Source organism: Lepidochelys kempii, chromosome 11 (genome assembly GCF_965140285.1).
Source record: "Lepidochelys kempii isolate rLepKem1 chromosome 11, rLepKem1.hap1, whole genome shotgun sequence".
NCBI classification, from domain to species: domain Eukaryota; kingdom Metazoa; phylum Chordata; order Testudines; family Cheloniidae; genus Lepidochelys; species Lepidochelys kempii.
This window is the reverse complement of record NC_136390.1, coordinates 55,928,889-55,946,888: the sequence shown is the minus strand read 5'-3', so window position 1 is coordinate 55,946,888 and position 18,000 is coordinate 55,928,889. Positions and strand designations below refer to the sequence as shown.

Here is an 18,000-nt window from a genome sequence, read left to right as displayed (position 1 = left end):
CTCACTCTAGCTTTATTTAATTAGCACTCAAATTATAATCTGCATGTATGCTTGTAGGAACCCCACCATGAGGATTTCCCTGAAGAGTGGCAAAACAAAATGGGCCCATTCCAGAGGATGCTTATGATTCGCTGCCTGAGGCCTGACAAAGTAAGTGTGGAAGTGCAAAGACTTGCTGTTGGACAGTATCACAGGTTTCACCCACTGCCCCTCCCTTAGAGTAAAATGGGGGGAAAGCCAGACAATTTCTTTCTCTGTTGCTCTCCACTAATTGTCTTTTTCTGTAATTTGAGGGAAGTGGGGCTTAAAACCAAAGAATTGTCAGATGCTTATGCATTTCAAAGCTATGCAAGCATTCACTGATTACCTTAAAAGAAACAGATCATGGTTGTAGTTTGTGACAGAATGTAATCTGCATTTTTGTAAGTAGGTGTTTCCATTTATCAAGAAAGGAAGTAACTGGAAGTATTCCATTAGTCTTTCCATTTTGAAAGTGGAAAGTCAGCCAGTTGTTTGTCAAATTCCTCTGCAAGTTCAAATTGTTTAAGCATGAACAACTCCCTGTGTCTGCTAATTTTGAGTATGCATTAAAAAAAAATTGCACACTTGGAGCCTAATATTGCTGTCATTGAAGTCAAAAACTTTTGTCTTCAATGGAAGCAGGATTGTACCCTTCAGCAATGTACATTTATATTACTTCACATTCTAATCATGCATGAGAATACACTTATCACTACTGTTGAATATTTATTTAGTCCAGGGAATTACAAGGTTAGAAACCCTAAACCTCACTACTTCAACAAATACTTATAGACTAGTTTCTGTAAATTGCTGTCCAGGTGATCTTATGTAACGTTAGCCAGGAAGAGAAACCCACCAAAAACCAGATTCCTGGTGTAGGCTGAAGTCCTGTGTAGTTGTCCACTTTGAATGGTGCGCATGACTTAGTTTACCCATATGTGGGAGAGGAAATAAGGGGAGGCTGCATAGAGGCATGCCCTGCTGGGACTGTACCATTAGACAAGAGTGCCTTGTTGTCCATCTCTGTATCTACCATAGATATTGACCAGACACAACACCAGTAATCAGCTTCTACCCTTCATAAGTGTGAGCTATTGACAAGTATATAATGGCTAGTGTTGCCTTCTGCCTCCATGTCCTTTCATCTGAGTACAAGGCTTATATATCTACCAAGTGTAGATATACAAGATGTTGCATATTTCACTTACCACAGACCTAGAATTTAGAACATAAAATCAAGTTCTGTTATGAGAGAAATAGATAGTTTATGCAGTTTTTGTGCTTCAGTAGAAGCTTGTCAATAGCTACTCAAAGTCACAGTTGTCACCTGCGTAATAAGTACACAATATTGTAAGTTGTCACCAACAATAGTTCTTTTATTCAAGTCCTTCTGAAGGTTACGACAAGTATTGGGAACTGGCTGATAAGGTCACCTTCACAAGCTACATATTTACTGATAAGTGGCAGATACCATGGCTACTTGAAAGGCAGCAAAAAGCCCAGCAGTAAATCTGTTGAGTTGAACATTCCCAAAGCTTGGGTATATCACAGGTCAGGTGCACACAATCAGCTGTAAATCTTTATTTAAGAATACAGATATTTGACCATCTAAAAACAGTACAGAAGTATTCTGTTTAACAAGTCAATGTACATTTTATAAACCAGTTTATTGGGAGATTTATTGGTCCACATCTGCCATAGTGATCAAATAAACCTCAAAATATAATACCTGTAGTAAATATGAACTATGTACTTTGTAAGTGTCTACAGAAATTAGTACTTTATTATTCAGACAACTGAATCTGTGAAAACTATACCAAGTACCAATAAGATCAATGTTTAGGACAGGCTACATGAAAATTAGACATGAACAAACCTTCCTGAAAGTCTGTGGATATTGCATTTTTTTTTTTGCCCAGTGGGCTGCATTTGGGGGTCCCGGTGACTTCCTGAACTTTGTGCAGTAAAATCAGCAAGTTGAGGGAGACTCTGATAGCGGCATCTTTGGCTCTGGAGTGTACTGATGTTTGCTGACAAAGTGATCAATGAGGCGTTTTCTGGTTGCATCAACTTCTTCTTCAAAGGACTTCATTGTGCTTCTGCCGGTTTTGCACTTTAAGTAAATCCAGAGTTTTCACTTACTGTTTGAAGTGTTAGACCTAGACCAGGGGTGGGCAAACTTTTTGGCCTGAGGGCTATATCGGGTTTCTGAAATTGTATGGAGGGCTATGCCTCCCCAAACAGCCAGGCATAGCCTGGCCCCCTATGCGACCCCCCCACTGCCCCCCAGGGTCCCTGCCTCATCCAACCCCGTTTCCTGTCCCTTGATGGCCCCCCTGGGATCCCTGCCCCATCCAACCCAATTTCCTGTCCTCCCGCTCCTCCTCTCATTCCTGACTCCCCCCAGGACTCCTGCCCCCATTCAACGCCATCCACACCCCTGCCCCCTATCCAACCCTCCTCTCTCCCCTGTGCTCTCTGCCCCCTTACCGCGCTGCCCAGAGCGCCAGGACAGGCAGCCGTGCCACCGCGCTGCCCAGAGCGCCAGGACAGGCCCTGGCTCTGCAGCTGTGCTGCCAGCAAGAGCTTGCATCCCTGCCGCCCAGAGCATTGCACTGGCAGCACAGTGAGCTGAGGCTGCGGGGAAGGGGTAAACAGCAGGGGAGGAGCCAGGGGCTAGCCTCCTGGGCCAGGAGCTCAGGAGGGTCCCGCGGGCTGGATGTGGCCCATGGGCCGTAGTTTGCCCACCTCTGACCTAGACACTCAAAAGCTACCCAGGAAGTGGAATATAGAACTTTCATCAGTGATCGTTACCCTAATGGGGAACTAGCACAGCCTCTAATTAAGTCTCCCATTAGATTCACTAATGGTACCTATCTATCAAATGTCAATTTCTACCCTAAAGCAGTCCAGTTCCTGGGACCAGCTATCACTTTATGTACCTCAACAGCATGACAACTGCCACTCCAGTAACCCCAGGAGAAGGAAGGCTTCTCTAAGGTGTGATAATACCATTTTTCTTTGAATTCCAAAGAGATGATCTCTCAGTGAACAGGATAACTGCAAAACTTGTGAGAGGGGGGCTCCAATTTGTCTTCTGCAGTTTTATTGGAAAGCTGCTGGCACAACAACACTGAAACAGGGGGAAGGTACAGTGCTTGACAAGAGTTATGCCTATGTTTAGGTGTGTCCTCTTTGAAGCCCTGTCAGTTCAAGATGACCTAGTATGGTTAATACTTGGTGAAGCTTCCAAGGGCCGTTTTTATATTATACACAGAAGGGATAGTACTCTTTCTGCCACTTGAGTGTTAGATTAAACACGTCCAGGGGAGTGATGTTTTGTAAGGAGTTAGGCATAGAGGGTCAGATTTTTTAAAAAGTGTTTAGGCAGTTAAGAAAAGAAAAAGGCACTTTGGAAAAAATCCCATTAAATGCCTAACACTTTTTAAAAATCTGGCCTTGAGTTCCTAGACACTGCAGCCGTGGCAGGTTCCTCCAGTGAGATTTCTGCCTTCTCTCCTATATGGTAACCACTCTCGGGGGCAAATTTTTATTCAGACAACATCCTCCGTTTAAGCGAAAGCCATTAACAATATTTGCATGAGCACTTACAAGAAAAGTCCTGAGCCGGTCCATCTCCAGCATATAGTACTCCTCCATTGTCAGATCATCAAAGTTCTTAGTAAGGGATAAAAACCCACAGTTGCTAGGACGTTTGGAGTGCTCTACCCTGCAGCACAAACACAAGAGTTTCATTTTGGGAATAGTCAGTCCTCCACAGCATTTGAGAGGAGATGGAAGAGAGTGATACAATTCTCTAATATGAAAGATGTTCTATAACTTCCACAGACTTGTTTTATGTTTTCTTTTGCCCCTAAATAGCTGCATTGATCAAACTTTTATTTATAAAAAGTGTCAAGAGAGTTGTGAAACTCCTCTTTTCTTCTAATAGCAGATGGAAGAGATGAAGTAAATTCTTTAAGATATATGTGGCAGAGACCCACAAGTTAGTGCACCCCCCAGCCACGTTTATTACCGCCACACCAGAATATTCATTTCAACAAGAGGGAAAGCAAGCATCTTTTATGGTCTGTATGAATGTTTCAGAATAGCTGGCAAACTTCACCCAAGACCTGGCACCTACGCTTCAAAATTAAGCAGCCTAAAGCACTTCTTTTCATTTCTTCCATTCCTCCCCCATGCCCTACCCACCCACCCACATTAGTTTTTAAACCTTAAACCACAGAATATATTGACATAAACCAGTTTTCATGAGTTGAGGGAGATATACACTCCAGTGGCCTAGTTAGCATATGGGCTATATTAAAACCAGGACCTCTTTATTCAGAGTCAGCTGCTTATTTTATGACAGGCAAGTTTACTTATGTAAGCACTGCAGCGGCAACACAGCTAAAAGGTAAGAGCTATGTTTTTCTAGCTTCCAATGATATAGTTATATTTCAATTGTAAGCCAGAAAGAATACAGCTAGAGTGTCAGATTTTATGTTTCAAAGTAGCAGCCGTGTTAGTCTGCATCTGCAAAAAGAAAAGGAGTACTTGGGGCACCTTAGAGACTAACCAATTTATTTGAGCATAAGCTTTCGTGAGCTACAGCTCACTTCATCGGATGCATTCAGTGGAAAATACAGTGGGGAGATTTTATATACACAGAGAACATGAAACAGTGGGTGTTACCATAGACATTGTAATGAGAGCGATCAGGTAAGGTGAGATTTTATGTTCAGTTTGCAGTGCATTTCAAATTTTAAAATGGGGAAGAGTTTTATATTGAAACATTGAGAGGCAAAGAACCCTCCATAGCAGTATGTGTTACTTTTCAGGATATAGCTACACTGAATGCAAAGAAATAAATGTTTTCCATAGTAATGGAAAATTGAAGTCTGCTGGTCAAGTTTACATGACTGCTTTGGTAACTAAACCAGAACACACACAGAACTCATAGGAGGGGAAATAATACTCAAACTCGTACATTAGGGGAGTAGTCCAGAGATAATGTGGAGGACTATTTCAAGAAATTTGAGTAGTTTCAAAGTGTAAAGAGTGGGGAAGAATATAGGCAGACTAGTGCTTACTGTGGATCATCATTTGGCTCCCAGCCCTCCAGCTCTATCAGGCAGAAGAAACACTTTGCCACATCAGGTTCATTTGCACTTGGACAATGGATAAAGCCAGCCCTGGCCATCTGCAGAGGAGAATTAGTTGTGGTAGTACTTAAGGGCCCAACAAATTGGGCCCTAGTGTAATATACACTGTGCAAATATATAATGAGACAACAGTCCCTCCCCCAAAGATTTTACAATCTAAAGTCTCAGTCTTGCAAGGCTTCACAAACATTGGGGTCTTCCAGCAAGGAGTAGCTGGTTTGATAAGGAACCTATGTTTAAAACTGATAACAAGAGGGTGTAACAGACTAGCTGTAGGGTGAGAAAAGAGGCTAAAGGCAATAAATATCTTTTTGCATGGAGTAGCTGTTTGCAGGTGCCCATTTTTGAGATTACAGTAAGCTAGTTATTCACAATATATTGCCCAGGAACTAATCAAGGGCTAATTTTAGCCTGAACAGTAATAGTAGAAGTAATAGTTTATCCAGAAATAAGTAAGACATAGTTTGCCATTGTATTAATGCATAAGTGCAAGAAAAACATTTGACTGCTACAGTATGCAAGGTTTTCTCTTAGAGAAAAAAATTAAGTGTAATTGTCATCTCAAATATTTCAGGGTGGAATAGTCAGTGGTGAGGTCATAGTTTGTTGAACTAACCTGTCTTCTGCAAATATAATTTTGTCCAGGCAACCCCACAAAAGGAGAGAGTCACACAAATATGAAGTTAGAACTCTGTAGTTCTCATTATAGTGAGCTTCCTAGTACAGAAAGTTTAGGAAGCGAATTTCCAAAGTAATAGGTTATATCCCACTGTCAGGGTTTAGGTTAGTTATATTCCGCCACTAGGTGTATTAGAGCCATGGCTAAATCAACTCTAAGGAGTTAAAAACTACAATTACTCATCTTTAGAAGGTTTCAGAGTAGCAGCCGAGTTAGTCTGTATTCGCAAAAAGAAAAGGAGGACTTGTGGCACCTTAGAGACTTAAATTTATTTGAGCATAAGCTTCCGTGAGTATACCTATATGTGTTGTAGTTTCAACTTCCTTCACAGCTGCTCAGATAACTCCAAGTATGCTTCATCTGAGGTGTAACCCTCAAGATATACAGCAGCTGTACCCAAGCATGACTCAGAAGTGTCCGTTTCAAAGAATTACAGGCTATAATATTATTGTAGCATTTGTATTGTACTTTATATGTTCAAAGCACTGAGTGGACATTAATTTTAAATGATTCACTTTTATAAGTGCTAGAGGCCAAATAATGAATTGTCAGATCTAGTGCTCATTATCTAACAGGAAGGATAAATATCAGTGTGGATTGCTCCCACCCCCAATTAATTTTTGCCCCCCAGACCAAAAAAAAATGCAGTTTCAAATTTGAAATGAAACATTTTGATTCTTTCCCCAACTAAAATGGTTCTTTGAATTTGGGTCTTCCAATCCTGAAAAATGCATTTTGATTTTAAATTTGGCCAATTTAACACACACACCACAACCACCCACCACCTAAAATGGTTGAATTGGGAGAAAAATACAACTCAAAAATTTCATTTTATATCAGCTCAAGTGTTATGGGTTATTTGAAATGAGTGTTTTAGATTTGATTGAAAGCTTTTTAAGAAGTTGTTTTAGTATGAATTTTAAATAGTTTTTCAAATTTTTCTGTTTAGCCCCCACACCCAAAAATTCCACTATTCACCTAGCTCTAGTGGACACTTTCTCAGATGTCAAGCGAGTCAATAACTCTGAAAGTTACAGGTTTTTAATACATTAAAAACCCCAAAACAATAAAACCCACCATCCCCATATTCTCATAGTTAATTTAGCTTGCTACAATGGAATCTAAATAGCAAGAGTTGTTCACTTAGGGAATTCTAGCATGTGCATAGGTAGCCATTGCTATAGCATGCAACTTTAGGTTCAGGAGTGAGGGAAACACTTTAGTCTGTACAGCATGAAATCAAGCATCAAATTAATCCAGAAGTTCTAGGAGAGAGAGACCTCAATTTTTTTTTTTTTAAATATAAACCCCTCTTCCTTATGCCTGTAAGCTTCCAAACAGACCTGGTACATAGCCACTCATCCCACTGCCTTCTCAGAGCAGCATGTGTCGGACATTAAAGTACCTATCTCTTCTTCCCTAACTTCTGTAGGCTTAATTGAGACTCCTAACTCTGCTTTAACTTGCACATGTGGCTTAAGAGCATTTTTAATTAACAAAGTCTATCAGGGAAGAGAATGAAGTATTTGGAAGTTTTAATGAGGTTTTATATAATCTGTTGTTATTTTTGTCTTCTAGTTCCTAGGTATAGATAAAATTAGACATGGTCAGACTTACATGCTCAGGGGTACATTTGCAATTCTCCATAAAAGGCCAATCTCTGAAGGTTTTTATGCGATTCTCATACTCATACATGTCTCTAAACTCAATCAAATGCTTACAGGCTAAACTTAGCTCTTTTAAGAAAGTCTCCATCTGAAAGAAAGAAGAAAAACAAACAAAAAAACCCTGTTGTCTGATCCTTGCCCTAACCAATGTAATACTCCATGCTTTACCTCACCCTCTCAAATTTAAAGACACTTCACTCATTGGCTTCATTGCTCTCACCTGTAAATAATGAAGGTGCTTCAATTAAGTAAAGGCAGGTGAGTCTATGAGCAGCAGAATAAGAGAAGTGAGGTCACAATGAAATTTCTGTATCTGTCACATTCTTAGCACTCAAAGGTATATCTTTGTTAAATGTACAACTTAGTGTATAGTATGTGCAAATGGACTGAACTAATACAGATATTTGGAGCTTATCTTTGTATTTCTTGATACTTTAATGATTAAATTTGTAACTTTAATATTGAGCTAATACAGACTCTTGCATTTAACAATCTAACTAGTAATCAAAAATGCTACAGAAATAGTATATAATGTGGCTCAATTAACACTGCTATTAAAAACTTAAACTTTTGCATTTCTTGACAGTTTCACTTTCAGAGTTTAAACTTTAATACCGTAGTGCATTAGCAAAAGACTTTGCAGTTCTTTTTAAAACAACAAAAGAAAAACTTTTGCATTTCTTGACAGTTTCACTTGCAGAGTTTAAACTTAAATAGTGCATTAACAAAAGATTTTGCATTTCTTTTCAAGACAGCAAAAGAAAAAATATAAAAATGTTCTAGCATATGTTTTAAACTGCATCACTCTAGAGATGTGCTGAGATTTTTATCAGTTGCACAATGGAGATGGGCAAATCAAAAGTGCCACAGACAATTATGAAACTGAAATCTTAAGAAAATATTTTTTACTGTGTATACTCAGAAGCAAATGTTTTTAAATGTATGTCATATTTGTTTTCAAATTAGCCACTAGTTTTGTGATTTGTATGTCTGTATCCACATTTAGTTTGTGTTTGTGCAAATCCTTACACACATGATTAATTTTACTACCATGACTAATACCATTATTTAATGGGACTACTCATGGTATTAACGTGAAGCACATCCATACATGTTTGCAGGATCAGGATCTTTGGCTTTGCTTCTGTAAGGTTGCCATTGATTTCAGCGTAGGGGACTTCTGTGCAGAATAACATATAGGATTGGGGTTTAGGACTAGTGAAAGTGGCTTGACTGATTAGCCCTGGAAACTGGAATCCTCTCCATAGTACAGATAAAACATGAGCAGTAGCAGTTCCAGCTTCCTACTCTGACCTACCAATCTGCCTAATAGTTGACCTCCAGAAATAAGATTGTTCATTGTTTGAAACTATTTAGTCCTCCTCTTTCCTGAATCTTGCCACTTGAACCTTGATCCTGCCAAGACTTACACATTGAATTCAATGGGACTATTCCTGTGCATAATTTTACAAATAGGAGTAGCTTGTTTGACATTTATATTAAAATATTCAGAATGACAAATCTTGATGTTTAACACACATATTTCATACAGCACATATTTGCTTTTCTAGATTATCCCTATGGTGCAAGAATTTATCATTGACAATCTGGGCCGTCCATTTATTGAACCACCTCCATTTGATTTGTCAAAGGCATTTTCTGATAGCCACTGCTGTGCACCATTGATTTTTGTGCTGTCTCCTGGTGCAGACCCTATGGCTGCCCTTCTCAAGTTTGCTGATGACCAGGTATATTAGCATTTCTAAGCTTCATTTTGATGACATTCTTGTGTATGTGAAGCAATACTTTTTAAACCCTAAATGTTGAAGTGTTGAGTAAGTTCATAGAGTATACTTTTGAACTCTTAAAAATGCATTAGATCTGATTCTGTGGTCCTTAGTCACACAAAGAACTAATGAACTTTGGTGAATATTTTGTATGAATGAAGGTTGTCCAACTGGGTCATTATTTGTAAGAAATTACGCATTCATTATTTACTGCATCTTCTTTCCCATTGTGATTTTAAGAACTGTTAAAATGATTAGTTTATGTAATCTCTACTAGAAAATGGGAAAAGAGAGTCAAAAATAGTGGTTTAAAGCTTTTGAAATTCTAATTAGTTCTTTTCCGAAAACTGAAGTTAATTTTTGCAAATATGAATGTAAAAACCACTTTGTTACAAAACCTAATGTAGTAATAAAGAAGTTTTGTCCAATGGCCTTGGGTGGACTTGTACAAATATATTTTTATTTGATTTAGCCATTAGCAAGATGACGTTACAAAAAAAAAGTTCTCATAAAAAACATCATATTGTAGTAATACCAGAAAATTGCCTTTTTCCAGTAAGATGAAAGACTTGTATTTCTTGGCAATTACTCTGTCAGAATTTTGTGCTATTGGGAGTGACTGGCATACTGTAAATCCCCACTCACCAAGCTGTAAATATATCCTGCAGTTTGTAATAGGACATCTACAGCCTCAAACAATAAGCTGTTTGGAGAAGTCTTTTTAAGTATTTAGAATTTTACAGTACAGGATTAAATGGATGTGGAGCTAGAGCCAATGGCTGCCTGGTATGAGATTAAGTTGAACTGGAATGGAATGAAAAGAAGAATTGAGCTGGGTTTAAAACACACTGCAAATTAAATGTTTGAAATGTATATGTAGGTGTAAATCCTCATTTCAATCCACATATCTCCCTGAGTATCAGATACCTGTTCATGAAATGGTATTACTAGAAAAACCAGTTTTCAGGCTTTTCTTGATCACATCTTCCATATTTACTAAAAAAGAATAGGCTTGAGAAACTCAGGTGAGTCTCAAGATTAGCTTTCCCCTCCCATTTGTTGATGGGAAACCCAGGGTCTTACCTTCTTTCCCCTTTTTCTCAGTCCCTTCAAACACACCCCTCCCAGTGAAGACTGGAGGCTTCATGGATGCTACTTTTTCAGTTGACCAGAGGGGGTTAGCAAGTGAAGTGAAGCACACTCTACTTTACACCAAGGGCAAAACGCACTGCCTGACCAGCACCTTTAGTCCTGCCAATCCAAGTTCCAGAGACCATTTACACTGCTAGGCTTACACACCCTTTATTCTAAGTATAATTGCTATTATTATTTTTCGGTTTTTGTTTATGGCAGCATCCGTGATAAGCAAGGTGCTTTCTAGACATACAGTAATAGAAATCATGCCCCTGCCATGAAGAGTTTATAATCTAAAAGATATTTATCTTAGTATGAAGTTTTTATGTATCATGTGGTTTCCTTCTTTAATTGGGGAATTTTAATTTCACAAAAGAGAGAAGGGGAGGCAGAATTTTCCTTGCAGAATGTAAAAGAAGAAACTTTACACACTAAAACAAGACTATATAGTTTTATAGATTTTCATGGTGTGGGCAGTGTACAAGGAACTCCTGGGTTCTTTGGTGTCTTCTTTCCATTTCCTGCTCAGTTACTTTAACCATCTGTCCTTTTCTCTGCATGTGCTACTGTGAAGGTCTCTTTCACAAATGCACCTTTCTCTACTCATCTGTGCCTGTCTCATCTTCTTGGCTGCTTAGACTCTCAGGTTTCCTCTTTCTTGTCAGAAGTAGTATCAAAAAAGGAAGGGTTTGATAGTTAGGCCAGTTCATATGGAAACTGAAAACCTTCCGCCTTTAGAAACCAAATTAAATCTAGTTTACAATCCCAAAGATGCTGTCCTCAAAACAAACTAAATATGGTTTCTTATCCAAAGGTGATAAGATTTTTCTAGTTTAGAATTTTTTTATGTGTAGAATTTACTTAATACTTTTATATTATTTAATTAGTTTGAATTTAATGTGGTTTTATACTTGTTTAACAAACAAAAATGTGGATGTTAATTATGTCAGTGTTTGGTGTGTTTCTATAAACTTTCATAATATTTTGTCACTCTAAAAGTGTTCTCTATGTACAGGGATATGGTGGATCAAAGCTGAGCTCTCTGTCGCTGGGACAGGGCCAAGGTCCTATAGCCATGCGAATGATAGAGAAGGCAGTAAAGGAGGGCAGCTGGGTAGTTCTGCAAAACTGCCACCTAGCAACTTCATGGATGCCAACACTGGAAAAAGTCTGTGAGGTAAAAATCACTCATATTTTCTTTTATAAAAACTTACTGCCTGACTCTCAGATCCATTCTGGTGTGCAAAGCAGCCAGAAGCCTACTTAACTTACTCCTTGAGGATTCCCCTTAAAGGAATCCCCTCATACTGGTTCTGCACCAACCCTTATCTCCTGACTCCTGGTGTAGGAGGTGTTTTCCGGAGAAAGAGTGTGGACCTGAGGCATCTCCTAAAGAGCAGAGGTAAATTTAGAGTAGCCCTCAGTCTTGCAACCACCTTTACCCCCTTCCTCCAGCTACATTAGTGGTATTTGAGCTGCAGCTAAGGATGTAGTCCCTGGTGTTGAAAGTCACATTTAATATTCTTATGAAAATAAACTAGATTTTCTACTCATTTTCTCTGTCCCACACATCTGAAAGAGATATCATATCTCCTGCAAATGGCCTCAATCCTGCAAAGTCTTACACCATGCTTAAGGTTAAATACACATGTAAGTCTTTGCAGAAACTGGGATGTTTAGGAAGTTTGCACCTTTCCCCAGTTACAGAGCTGCAAAGAGGTATTAGAGTGGGTCTCTTCTCTGCGAACCATACAGTATCTTACCAAATCCAAACAAAGTCCATACTGAATTTCAGATGTTTACCATCAGCCATTTTGACTTTAGAACTGTTCAAAATAAAGTTGTAGGAAGATTTTATTAATGGAGAAAGTAAAAATTGTTTATATTCTTCCTGTACTTAGATATGGCTGAACTGTTTTTGTTCATACATTCCATAATCATTTACCTTCATATAGAGACCAACTGTGGAAAATTTTAGCCTGAAATACTAAAGATTCAGAGAGTTATGAGTAAATAGAGCAGTTTTAGAATGGCAACTGTCACACATAACTGTGGCTACCACTATAGTTATGCTTCAAACTAGTAATTCATAAACATTACACTGGTGTATTTTCACAATTTACAGATTGACTTGCTTAAATAACAAATGTTGATATGTACGATCCTTATTATTCCTCTTGGGTTTCATTCATTGTTTTTGTGTGGTTTTCTTTTAGGAGCTGAATCCTGATACAACACATCCAGATTTCCGATTTTGGCTCACCAGTTACCCATCTCCAAATTTTCCTGTCTCTGTCCTTCAGAATGGAGTGAAAATGACCAATGAAGCACCGAAAGGTTTACGGGCTAATATTATCCGTTCATACCTGATGGATCCAATCTCTGACCCTGAGTTTTTCAACAGTTGCAAGAAGCCTGTTAGTACTGTATTATTAGCCTTGTTATTTCTGTTTTTATTACTTAGAAAGCAGCTAAACCCTAGCGGTTATATATGTGATTGCTGGGTAAAAACTACCATATTAGTCTTCCTGCGCTGCAGTGAAGTTGTTTTTGAATAGTGACTTCACTGAAGTGAATTTTATTAATATTTTATTTTTATTTTACTACCAGTTTCGCTCTGTCTCAGCAGAGATTTTGTGGTATGCCATCAATAATACAGCTTTCTATTTAAGAAGCCAGAAGCAAGTTATTTCCTGATACAAATCTGCAAGGTTAGGGAATCTTGTGGCAGAATTATTAACTCAGGCCTATGCTGTTCGGAGTCATATAGTTAATCTTAAGCATAAAAATATTTCCTTCGTAGAACTTTGGGAGCCAAATGATTTGACAGGTTGATTGATAGGAATCGTGAGTGCCCTTTTTAGAATGACTAGTCAGACTGGGAAACCACCTACTGTTTCCATAATTAGGTTTTATTTTGTGAATGTTTTGGCCTAAAATTGTTTTGCAGTATTTTGCTATAATTAAAAACGGTAGATAATTGCTTTTAACTGAGATTGCATGCCTTGCTAAGTTTTCTCAATTAAAAAACACAACTTCTTAATTGTAAAGATCTTTTGAAAGATATGTCAGGACCAAAGCCTATCTGGATCATAAAAAGGTAAAACACAGTAGAACCAATGCTTTTCTAACACCAAAGCAGCAAATAAGATTGGGGGACTATGTGTGGATTACATATACATTGCTGCTGCTCAGATGTACTGTATAAAAAGTCGTCACTGGATTGCTTTCTAGGTTACTTGAAGCATTAAGAGAATTTTTAAAACCATTGCTCGTGACAAAGGCATACATAGTACAAATTGATGGCTAAATTCTGAAGGTGTGCCTGGGCAAGGTCTTTAATAAAACAGAAATATATATAACCACTGTGGAGGGTCCAGGTTGTGGAGAGACCGCAAAGGGGGATTCTACACCTATGTGTGCTAGAGAGATTCTTTGTGCTGTTATATGGGTTTTGGGGAAGTGAAAGTGTTTGGAGCATATTCCATGGATTATATTCTTATTGTCATGTTCTGTTAAAAGGCTGAATTCAAGAAGTTGCTGTATGGCCTCTGTTTCTTCCATGCATTGGTTCAAGAAAGGCGGAAATTTGGGCCACTGGGTTGGAACATTCCTTATGAATTTAATGAGACTGACATGCGAATTAGTGTGCAGCAGCTGAACATGTTCCTGAACCAATATGAGGTAAAGTAATGGATCACAGGAAGGATGTTACCCATTTTGCTCTGTACGGCACTGTAAATGCATGCAACAATACCTTCTCATTAATTTTGCTCTTACAAAATTAATGGAAATGATTGTACAAGAAAGCTTATTAGATAGTACTTCATAAAAACAAAGTTTTAATTGTGATTATTAAGGTGTCAGTATTTCTGTTATAAGCCTGTATTTTCAGGGATTTATACGGACATCAAAGTTCATACCAGTCCAGAAACTAATTCAGAAGACTTTCAAACCAGATGTTATTCCATGCAAAATGGAACAGGTTTTGTTCTGCATATTCAGTTCACTCTTTGGCACCTTTATCTTGTCCCTGAAGGCCTTAAAGAGATGCTACCAACACAATAATCATATTAGTGTCTGAAAATGTTGTACCAAATATTATTATAACTAAATGTGGCAGGCTCAGCAGCTAGGGTCCTTGATTAGCATTTAGGAATTGGAGTTCTATTCCTAGCTGGGTAAATCTGGCAAGTCACTCCCACTCTCTGAGCCTCTTTTTTCCTGGGGGGCCGAGGGGAGGTAGTGCTTCATAGGGGCTAGAGCTCGGGACTGGCGTTCAGGAGATTCACTGGCCTGCTTAGTGAACTTGGGCAATTCATTTTCCCCTTCTGTGCATCAGTTTCCACATCTATAAAAGGGGATAATCATACTGACCCTCCTTTGAAAAGTACTTTGACAGTTGTGGATGAAACATTCTATATAAGCTTTAGATTTTATTTTATTATAAAAGAGATTAGATCAGGAAAAAGCTTTTCTCAATGTTTTCTGTTGGTTTACATTGCATTAGAGAGCACTTTGTGTTATAGTCAGGTTCACTGTGGTTTTGTATTGTTAGTTCTCCCATTTGCTTCAGTGAGTCTTTCAAACAGGGACAGCAGAGAGAAAAGCATTTAAAAATACAGAAAAATGCAACTGTAAAATCAGAAAAATTGATGGAGGAACTCAAGGGCTTGGTGTAATATCTGGAAGTATTTTTAAGGGTTTTTTTTTTAAATGTAGTAGATTTCAAATTGTAGTATTCTTGGACTTTTGGGCATTTAGGCTCTGACTTTGGAAGTTGTTTGCTGCTCTCTTAGAAGCTTCTTGTACATATGTCCTCCCCATGAAAAAAATGCTCTTCTGTCGAACCTTAATTTGTTACTATTGTATTTCTAAAACGTCTATACATAGGCTTAGTTCATGGTCTACAAAGGGGCATTTTTATGCATGCATATAAGTTTAATGAGCTGCACAATTTAAAAAAAAAATCATGAAAACCTACGGCTGGAAGGGACTGAGAAGTCATCAAGTCCAGCCTCTAGCATCATAGCAGGAGCAAGTCCCTGACAGTTGTTTGTCCAATCTTGGTTTAAAACCCATCAATGAAAGGATTCCCCCGTCTCTGTTTGGAAGCCTATTCCAGAATTTAACTACCCTTGTAGTTAGACTGTTTTTCCTAATATCTAACCTAAATCTTCTTGCTGCTCATTACTTCTTGTCCTATCTTCAGTGGACATGGCAAATGATTGGTCACCATCCACTTTATAACAGCTCTTGGCATGTTTAGCCTTGAGAAGGGAAGACTGGACCTGATAACAGTCTTCAAATATGCTAAGTTTTTTTTTTTAGCCTTTCCCCACAGGTCAAGTTTGCTATCATTTTTTACCTTTTATCATTTCAGTTGCTTTTCTCTGGACTCTCTCCAGTTTGTCCACATCTTTCCTAAAGCATGGTGCCCAGAATTGGACAAAATTCTCCAGCAGAGGCCTCACTAGTGCCTACTAGAATGAGACAGTTATCTCCTGTGTCTTCCATATAACACTCCTGTTAATATATCCCAGAATGATATTAGCCTTTTTTGCAACTGCAACAGATTGTTGACTCCTATTCAATTTCTGATCTTTTTCAGCAATACTATCACCTACCCAGTTATTCCCCATTTTGTAGTTTGGAGTGCATCTGATTTTTCCTTCCTAAGTGAGCTTCTTTGCATTTGTCTCTATTGAATTTCATCTTGTTGAATTCAGAACAATTTTCAGTTTCTCAAGGGTCATTTTGAATTCTCATCCTATCCTCCAAAGTGTTTGCAACCCCTCCCAGCTTGGTGTCATCTGCAAATTTTATAAGCATTCTCTCTACTCCATTATCCAAGCCATTAATGAAAATATTGAATAATACTGGATCCATGACTGACCCTTGCAGGACTCTGCTATATAATCCTCCCGATTTGACAGTGAACCATTGATAACTACTCTTGGGGCTCTCCCATCAACTTCAGTACTCCACCTCCCTGAGAGATGGAAGGTAAGTCGGTGGGAGAGTGTCTCCTGCTGACATAGACACAGTGTTAGGTTGTTGAAGGCTACATCGCTCGGGGTGTGTGTGACTGCAGAACTGGAATTAATTTGCAACCTGGACACCATTAAATTAGGCTTGAATAAAGACTGGGAGTGGATGTGTCATTTAACAAAGTAAAACTATTTCCCCATGTTTATTTTCCCCCCTACTGTTCCTCACACATTCTTGTCAACTGCTGCAAATGGCCTATCTTCATTATCACTACAAAAGGTTTTTTTCTCTCCTGCTGGTAATAGCTCACCTTACCTGATCACTCTCCTTACAGTGTGTATGGTAACACCCATTGTTTCATGTTCTCTGTGTATATAAAATCTTCCTACTGTATTTTCCACTGCATGCATCCTATGAAGTGGATTTTAGCCCACGAAAGCTTATGCTCAAATAAATTTGTTAGTCTCTAAAGTGCCACAAGTACGCCTGTGGTTTCACAACAGTGGTTAGAAGTATGAGATCTAATACTGATCTCCATTCTACATAGTTTTTGAACCAGAAAATACTTGAAATAAAATCCCTTCCCTCTGTGCCAGGCTGGAACTGGTTTATGTTCCCATATGTAGAAGGAAGATGTTTTTAAACTTCTGTATTACACTTTGTGTGTATTTAAGTAAAGTTGGCTGTTGTTAAAATTAGCCCAAATGACTATCTCAGTCAGCTTCTACCTGGGCAGTTAAAAGGCAGGTGGATAAAATGGGATGAGGGACTTGACTTGTGACATTGTGCTGAAAAAAAGTATGGATGATTCTCTGAAAAGGTTGACTTCGTTTGCATAGCTAAAAAGTTTACAAAAGGCTACGATCACTCTTGCCTATATGTTAGTTTCATATGTATTATAAATGAAACACTTGAGTTTTCTTATTCCTATAGGAGAATTCAGTTGGGTGACTCAGTGCTTTGATTGCTGAACCTTGAACGATTCCCAGATACTGGGTCTAGATACTGACCACAGTGAACATCTATCTGACTAGTTGGCTGTAAATGTTTTGAAGTGAAATGCATTCATTGATTTCAGGTTATTCTCAGTAGACTTGAGTCTATTTAAATTTCCAACCTCACATTTTGATAGAAGTGAAAGTTTACAGAAAGCTGTGACTTGAAATTACAATAAGAAATCAAGAAAACTCTTTTTCACACATTTCACCCTCCCACCCGCTTCTCCCCACCCCCAGTAATTGTTGGTTTAATATCCAAATGTAAAAGCATAAGGAAGAGAAAAATGTTTACACAGAAAAACCCTCTGTATCAAAATCTAGCAGGATTAAGTGCCAAAGTGTTATACCAATAAAATAAAAACCAGCAGGATCTTATTAAAGGGAATAAGGCAAAATGCCCCATTTATTGTGAATACAGAAAGAATCATAGTAAGCAGTTAGTTATAGCTATAACATTCCATTCAATTTCATATTTATTCACACATTCATTCATACACACACACACACCCCCACACACAGGTTCTGCAAGGTTGTTATCATAGTTACCAGCCTTAGAGT

At 38.4% G+C, this 18,000-nt stretch overlaps 2 protein-coding genes across 13 annotated transcripts in view; one reads left to right on the top strand and one right to left on the bottom strand.

Annotated features, from left to right (window-relative positions):
* Positions 1-18,000, top strand: part of DNAH7 (dynein axonemal heavy chain 7) — a 270,148-nt gene that overhangs the window by 242,345 nt on the left and 9,803 nt on the right. For all 12 annotated transcript variants that reach the window (XR_012154342.1, XM_073306229.1, XM_073306230.1 and 9 more), the window contains 5 exons: positions 58-150; positions 9,104-9,280; positions 11,469-11,630; positions 12,670-12,870; positions 13,976-14,137. Coding sequence is in view for 11 of the 12 variants with exons in the window: in XM_073306229.1 (XP_073162330.1) it covers positions 58-150; positions 9,104-9,280; positions 11,469-11,630; positions 12,670-12,870; positions 13,976-14,137 (795 nt within the window). In the remaining variant the exon portion in view is untranslated. The remainder of the gene's footprint in view (positions 1-57; positions 151-9,103; positions 9,281-11,468; positions 11,631-12,669; positions 12,871-13,975; positions 14,138-18,000) is intronic.
* Positions 1,991-7,620, bottom strand: LOC140895761 (baculoviral IAP repeat-containing protein 5.1). The gene is made up of 4 exons (XM_073306243.1): positions 7,483-7,620; positions 5,115-5,224; positions 3,634-3,751; positions 1,991-2,134 (listed from the first exon to the last, which is right to left on the bottom strand). Exons 1-4 carry the CDS (start codon positions 7,618-7,620, stop codon positions 1,991-1,993), a joined length of 510 nt encoding a protein of 169 aa, XP_073162344.1.

Coding starts and splice junctions, on each gene's coding strand:
- LOC140895761 (XM_073306243.1), bottom strand. CDS start 7,620: ATGGAGACTTTCTTAAAAGAGCTAAGTTTAGCCTGTAAGCATTTGATT. Junction 5,225..7,482: donor GCAAATGTACCCCTGAGCAT/GTAAGTCTGACC, acceptor TCTCCTCTGCAG/ATGGCCAGGGCTGGCTTTAT. Junction 3,752..5,114: donor GAGCCAAATGATGATCCACA/GTAAGCACTAGT, acceptor TTTGTGCTGCAG/GGTAGAGCACTCCAAACGTC.